This window comes from Opisthorchis viverrini (assembly GCF_000715545.1).
Source record: "Opisthorchis viverrini unplaced genomic scaffold opera_v5_404, whole genome shotgun sequence".
Classification (NCBI taxonomy): domain Eukaryota; kingdom Metazoa; phylum Platyhelminthes; class Trematoda; order Opisthorchiida; family Opisthorchiidae; genus Opisthorchis; species Opisthorchis viverrini.
In genome coordinates, this window is record NW_008752056.1 from 337,749 (window position 1) to 345,646 (window position 7,898).

Consider the following 7,898-nt stretch of genomic DNA (forward strand, 5'->3'; position numbering starts at 1 on the left):
ATTGCCTTCAATGCATAACTCCTTTTCCAACCCCCCCCCCACTTGACAGCCCACTGACAGTGCTGGATTTATGCACCAATTTATCAGCTCCCGCCTGCAATTCGCAGCAATCTACCCCTCCCCCCAAACCATCGGTGAACGAAACTGCGGCAGCTACAACCACTGTACGATGAGTACGCGGTTCTTACAGTTGACAATGATGATGATGATCGTGAAGGATTGTCCACATAATTTAAGTGAGCACGCAAATTAAACTTTTGCCCACCTCAGTCCAACGACCGGCTTTTTCCGTGGTCCAGTCAAGTCTTCGCCTAGAGCTGCATTCGACTCAGCTGGTTTAGGCAGTTTAAACCAAAGATCTCTCCTGAACATATATACACGTATCTGTTCTAACCACATTACTTCCAGTATCTATCGTTGGACTGCTATTACCACATCAGCTCAAAAGAACCCTGTTGAGAGCATATCCACTACATTGGCGTACATGAAATTTTGGTGTGCATCCCCATAATGATGGGTTATTCGGTTAAGGACAGAACACAAACCCATTCCGAAACGAATTAGACAAGTTTGATCGAGTCCTGAAGTGTACGCCTCGATACACAACTTTTGTACGCGCTACCCCGCGTCAATGTATTTCCAAAAGTCCAAAAATTAATGGCCAGTGGAACGAACGTCAATGAGTTCCTGAGAAATTTAACTGCAGACAAGTTGGCTTCAGAACTCAGCGAATTAGGATTTGTGCCGCATAAACAGAAAAACGGCTTTCAGGTCAAATGGTACAACACAAAGCCATTTAATCTACCGATGTTCCGAGATAACCATAACTTAATATTGACTGAAATCCGAATGGACTAGAAATGAGTGTATGCTAAATGGAATTTTTCAATACGGACCCGCCATATCAATGGAAAAGCACCGAGAAACTTATCATCAAAGACAGGAAAATCAGTGTTGACAATGATATCTCACCCAGAAACTAGCACATTTGAAATGGCAGACATCTCATCTCCCTGCAAAACGAGTGGGGAAACGATAGAAGAAACATATGGGAACCCACCATTGGATGTCGAGCAATGAACTACATTTCTGATCACAGGTATCCCCGAAGCATTGGTCAGGTTTGGAGGGAACATCGGATTAGCAATGCTGGGGTACGCCAGACGGTCTTATAAGAAGGGACTCTACCAGGATCGATGAATCATTCACGCAACGAAGTATGACAACACTGACCAGTAAGCTCGGCAACTGCCGCATTCCTGTATTGGGACCCCGGGAATAAACCAAGTGGCAAAACTGGCCCAATCGTACGGTCATTGCATCAAAGCTCGTAGTTTTGACCCACGAGCGATAAGTATCCCTGGAAGTGCAGATATCCAGTTGCCAAACTTGACACACGACCGCCTATGATGCTTGGTTGTTTATACCACGCTCTCTCACTACATGGTGGTCAAAACTGTAGCAGCCGAAACAAATGTACACATGGTACATTGGTTTATGGATAATAAATCGAAGTGAATTGAATGTTTCACTACAAATGTCTCCAAATCACTTAATCACCGTCCTGGCATGCTATGACGGCAAAGTTGGAAGGGTTAGAGGAGGTCGCATAAGCGATCGTTCAAATGCAGCTTACAGTCTCAATTGGTGCGATCCGTATCAAACCCGGTGCGAAATTGTTACGCTTTTGCAGCTGAAAACAGACAAATGTGGCTAGCACGGTACAGAAATTGGAACAAAACTTTTATGAGCTTCACTTTTTGACAGAAAGACGATACCCGGAAAACAGCTTCTGATGCTTACCAAGTGGTCCCACTAACTGGGTGAACAAAGCCGGCAACCAGCGCAGCGATAAAAATACTGACCGCAACTGCAAAGGAAAATTGTAACTCTATACTTTTTTACAAACCTTCAGGAAAGATTTCCGCCTGAAAACCCTTACCAAAAATCAGATTTTCTGCGTTGTTGAGCGCCTAAGTGGAGGAATTAGGAGAAAAACCGAGTACCGTAAGGATTAGGACAAACAATATACTGCCTAGGAAACCGCCAAGGATTGTCAACGATTTAGAAGAGCACAGCCATTCTTTTATCAGTCGCATACCAGCGAACAAAATAATGGAAAACAGTGATGACATAAGGCACGACAACCCCGTGCTCATTGCCATTGTGGGAGAACGAGTAGACAACTCTAACAGTCTACCAATAACAAGCAGGCTACGTAAGCACGCGCTCGATTGGCTAGTTTCACTAAATGCTTCGATGGGTTTATTAGGGCAGCAGTTTAGGTCTTCGGTGGGCAGTTCAGCCACAACGCCAGGAACTCGTTAAAGCCGCACTTCAGGTTCATCCCTTGCATTCCGACCAAATATCAATGTTTGGATCACAGATCAATACACCGATTCGAGGTTTTCGCCAGATCTTCCTGGGTCGAGTTTGCACTCGCTGCTTGGCGGCTTCCGTCGCTAATCCTTAGCCGGCAAATGCATCCCTCCCTCCAAACCGCTGCGTACTCCATGCGCAAACAAAGATGCCAACATAATCAACTTTGTCTTTTGAAATCTGTTTTCAATAATCGGCGCGCAGTTGCAGTTTCAGCGCAAGGACTCGGCAAGTTGGCTTCAGATATGTTACTTGATAAATTGGCAGCATGTTTCATGGCATTCGACGTGGTGTTAAACGAATGCTTGATAAGCATTGTGCGGTGTTTGTGCACCCTGTGGGGAAAAAGCATCATCTCTGATTTGCGCTACGGTCGGATGTACTACACATGCGGGAATCGGTCAGCGAAAACTGCGCTACTCTGGAGAACCTAGGGAAGTTAGTGAGTTGCTAATAACTAGCAGCACGTTAAGCGTCGTTGTTCCAGTATGCTTTTTCTTGAAAGGACACGGAAACCCTTAATTGACCGGTATTATCATCTTAAATAGAACTAATGCAGACTCCAGATGTTTCTGTGGCTAATGTGCAAATTTACTGTCTAGAAATTCCCTGCTTCAAACTCGACCTCTGCATCCCGAATGCTCCTGCCTGCGCTTGATGAACCTGATGCCATATCAGCCCTCGTGCTTTTTTTCCGGATGGCGTCGAGCTAACCGTCGGAAAAGTGTTACACTCGAGCAGCCATTTATGTTTTTAGTGCACGATTGTGATATGGCTAAGTTTTCGTACGATGGACTTCCTGTGGATCGTCCGCTAACCGAAGAGGAATTGTGCACCTGCAGAGCTGACGCTTGAATTAATGCGGTACGCAGCCGATGAATTTGGTAAGGTCCTTATTACTCAAGATGTATAGAAGCACAACCGGAAGTGTTACCATCTCCGTTGAATATGTGATAGCCAAGCTTCCCCTGTCCGAAAGGTTGCATGTGTTATAGGCGCGGAGGAGTCACTACGGCCACAGGCGCCTTGCCAGAGCGCAGCAGATATCGCTGGTACTGCGCCTCATATTTCTAGTGAACATCCACAGTACGTAGACTACCAATCGATTTGGTGACCTTTTTGAAACAACCAATATGCGGCCTATAGATGCTAGCTGTATTTATTCTTGATATCAGATTGTGTGAGTATCAGGCGCCCCTGTGGAAAGAGAACTTCACATCAGCTGTTTGGTTTGTTTAGGGAAACGATGGATGAACAGTGTCAATTGAAGACGCTCGTCATGAACGAAATGGTGGCTCAACTTTGCGTGGTGATCAGCCACGATATCATGTTATACTATTTGCTAATTGGTAACGTTATCTGGAAGTATGCATGTATCATGTAACATGTGTGCATTTGGACAATACCACTCTGCGAATAGCCGACACATATACCACCACATGTTTCTCCTAGACAATGCCGTAATGCAATCTTTCCTTTTATCGTAATACTAACTCCCAGATCTCGGCAAGACCTGGAAGTGCTACGTTGCACTGATCCCAGATTTGTCACTTACCTCACAGCTCCCTGGCTGCATTTTACCCGCAAGTGGACGGCGCATGCACAATCCGGGATAGTCGGTGCCGTTTACCTGACCAACCACCGTCTGGAAAACGCCGATGGTCGCCTGAAATAGCGGATCCTCTGCTCAGACACTTAAAAAACCATACAGAATGTCTCGGTCCACTGAGTTGCTCATACGAGAATATGAAATGCGTATGTCATACTATTGTGACCGAACGAAATTCATGATGGTCAGACCATGTTCTTCACATGGTCTGCCTATGCATTCGTCTTCTCCATTTTAAGGCACTTGAGGCTGTCACCCTCTATTCCGCATCGACATCGTTTTGACGCCAACACGATGAGGTGATTCTGTGTTACCTTTCTCCTAGCCGATGGTGCAGACCCCCAAACGCTCCAAAACGATTGAAAGTTGTGCTGTAACCGCACATGCCCGTCAAGCCAGGTGATGTGTCTTACTCGTATCCTTTGGTTCTTGGTATTCGGAGAACACTCCGTTCCAAGAAGTAAAAAACGTTACTCGTAAATCTCTTCTTGGTTGACCGCTCCGCCGATCGGCAGCGGTTACCTGTTAACAACCTACCAGAGAAATGTAAATACCTTTCACATTTCCCCAAACCCCTTCATCACCATTCGATGCTCTGTGCAAAAAACGTAAGCACTTGGTGGTTAACTTTCGGAGCCAGAACTCAGAGGCCAAAAAGTTCATAACGCATTAGATTGTTCAGGGATAATATCCGCTTAGCCGAAGCTCGAAAGCTGTGACGGACGACCCAACGACATCGGCGGAAGATACTGCGCCCTCAAACAAAAAGGTCGTCTGGTGTCAGAGAATATGGATTCTGTGGGCTTCGTTACCTGCCGACTGGTCTCAACGACCACTGGAGTCCAAAGAATCGCTTGTAATATCGCGTCAATTGTTGCGAAGGTAACCTTGACCATTGTGCGGTTTCGATCTTCGGACAGTTCTCTAGGTACGTACGCGTACGGTTGTTTAATTTTGTCTTCTTCATCCCCGGTCCATTCTCTAGGCATACAGATGTGCTCGTCAAATCATCCACAAATGAGGAACGCCAAGATGTTCACTTTGGCCAAGGCAGGGAATCACAGCACGACGTGTCCCAGAAGACAATGTGCGTCTGCAACAGCTGAGAGTGCATAGCATGATAAAGCGTAACGATAAATACCAGGGATGAACCATGCGATCAGTCTATGGTTGATGCCCAGGCTCCGCCCAGCATCCGATGAGAGGTGAGCTATTGCGAGAATTGTGGACTTACTTCTCGGTTCTGGATTACTATTTTGTTTTGGTCAGTGAATTTCCAGGAAAGTTGAAGAGGACGCGTGAGATTGTTCAGTTTTTGACGACTACGGAAATATAAGATGTTTACATTCCCGCCTCGTGATTTGTAGCTGCCAATATCGCATTCGCCCGTAAATGGCTGCAGTGTAGGGCTTTCCTCGCTTCAGTTGTTGCCACGCTTCAGGCAACTACACAGTCTGTTTCAATCCATTTCAATAGACGAGAAAATAGAGCTGTACAGGTGTATCTTTGGGGTAGAATGGAGCTGAAGCTCAATGCAAACCGTGTGCAATAGCCTTCAGGACAATGTGTGGCTACCAACCGACCATTAACTGATTGTCAATACAGTCAATGCGCCTAGGCGACAGGTTAATGTACGACAGTTTTTGATCAGCTTGGACGTTGGGCAGACAGCGTTGAAAGCAGCTTTTCTCAAATCTGCGGTTGGACAAAATTGAAGAAAACTGATCATAAAGTATGGTCCAGCCAAGCCCGAAGGCATTGCAATGAGTAAACTTGCTGTCCCAAGGCTCTCCCCTACTGTACAGCCCGTAGTAAAGGAATACACTGATCTGATCACGAAAGAAGATCCGTTTGGCCCCTATTTGTGGAAAGAACAAGTAATTTTCCTCCCGTGCGAACGCTTGCTGATTTCATACAATTTGGGTACAATTAGAATATAAGGGTGACAGAAACAAGGAAACTACGCCCACCCCGAGCCTCTAGAAGGCCGGGGCCGGTTGTGGGATGTCGAAGAATTTTCAGCAACCTTATGAGCAGTGTATTAGGTTCAAGAGATGTTGGAAAATAACATAACTGAGCAAATCAACAGTGTACAACTTTCTAGTTTTCCTTCTGAAGAAGGAAAATGGAAAATACTGATTTGATGTGGCTGTACGGCGTGGAATTGAACTGACATACATTGTGTAGCACTGAAGCGCAGTTGAGAGCTGGTTTTCAGATAACTGAAGCCAAGACACAACTCGCTCGAAGTTCTGTGACAATTTTCGGGAGTTTAGTTCACTGCAAGTTGAACCGATGAAAACCCAAGCCTGTGCCGTCCCTAACGCGGAATGGTCAGTTTGGCAGCTTCTTGAAAAGCTGCATACGAAACCTGGTTTGTGAAAAGTTTCAGTACGGTTCCTGCTCCATCGTAGGATTTGCCGCACCAAAATCAGACGTTCGAATGGACAAGAGAAGCGCACGAGGCCTCTAAAAGAGACAAAGCCCCGGATGCTCGCTCAGCAATTAGTCTTAAAATTGTCCGGGGTCGAGAATGTTTATGGATACAACGTAAGCCAGCGTTTGGGGTGCCAATAAAATCCTGAAGCAGGAAAAAGATATCATCGAGTGTGCCGGATTTTTATTTGAACAACACTAATCAGAAGTGCCCAACTTTTGGGAAAGAATGTTCACCGATTGTCCGGGCCTTGACAACTGGAGGCCGCAATTTCTGGGACAAATGTTTCACCTCTAGGGTGATCACAAGACCGTTAAGTAGATTTGGACTGGCGGAGGTCCTGGTGGAATGTCTGCACGCATGACAAGAATATGACCCACGCGTATCAGGGGTGGAAATCTACCCGGCTGGTTGCCTATCCAGACTACACGCTGGATGAGGATCCAAAGATCATGCGAGGCACAAATAACATTGCCGTTAAGCTGGAACCAAGAAGGCTGGTGCGAATTCAATGGCAGGACTCTGTGTTCACCGATTCACGGATTAATACACAGGATCGAGCCTTTTGCCCAAATTTCCCGGGTCGGTTTTGTTCTTGTCGTTCGGCGGCTGTCGTTCACCTGAAACGCACAAGTTTAAAAGAGTGTAGCACTGCTCTTTATGTTCTCAGCGCGCGGTAGAATGCTTGCCGGCGCGAGCATTCGCATAAATAAATACCTAATAGTCCTTTAAACTGGGTTTAAAGAGGGTGGACAACCGTCGGAGGAAGGTCATTCCACGCAGCTACCACCCGAAATGAGAAAAAATATTGTCTAATGGGTGTGTGCGCTCTGAGCTTAAAAATCTTTTCACTTTGTCTTCGCCGTGTTTTTGCTGGGTCAACGGTGAAACGGAGGAAGGCATTCCACGCAGCTACCACCCGAAATGAGAAAAAATATTGTCTAATGGGTGTGTGCGCTCTGAGCTTAAAAATCTTTTCAACTTGTCTTCGCATCTATCCTATGATGTTTTCTGGTCCGTTTTCACCATGCATAACAAAGGCATTCGCTGAATCCTCTCTAAACGACATATGGACGCACTTTTTCTTCAGAGGAAGGTGCCAGTCCAACGACCACTGCTTGGCAGCGTCTGCATCCATTTGGAGGGCACTGGCATTAGAACTCCAGGATTTCAAGTAGTTCGCAAAATGTAGACACGGACTTGCAAGAACATCTGGGAGGTCGTTGACGTAGATCAGAAACAAGAGTGGTCCCAAGACGGAGCCCTGAGGAACTCCAATGGAGACCGGCGCTGGAGAAGATTAGGTCGAGCCTATTCTCACTCGGAATGATCTGTCTGATAGGAACGCCTTGATCCAGCGAAGGATTTTCCCTTGAATCTCATAAGACTCGAGGTTGTGGAGCAGCGGGACGTGTGAGACCTTATCAAATGCTTTTGGGAAGTTGAAGAATATGGCATCCGATATGAGTTCTT

The 7,898-nt window shown here is 46.1% G+C and overlaps 1 protein-coding gene across 1 annotated transcript in view; it reads right to left on the minus strand.

Annotated features, from left to right (window-relative positions):
- Positions 1-2,213, minus strand: part of T265_10720 (hypothetical protein) — a gene marked incomplete at both ends in the record, with an annotated part of 6,694 nt that extends 4,481 nt beyond the window's left edge. Inside the window, 3 exons of the mRNA XM_009177178.1 lie at positions 1,804-1,870; positions 1,910-1,973; positions 2,007-2,213. Coding sequence (XP_009175442.1) covers positions 1,804-1,870; positions 1,910-1,973; positions 2,007-2,165 — 290 coding nt within the window. The remainder of the gene's footprint in view (positions 1-1,803; positions 1,871-1,909; positions 1,974-2,006) is intronic.
- Between the last annotated feature and the right edge of the window lie 5,685 nt (positions 2,214-7,898).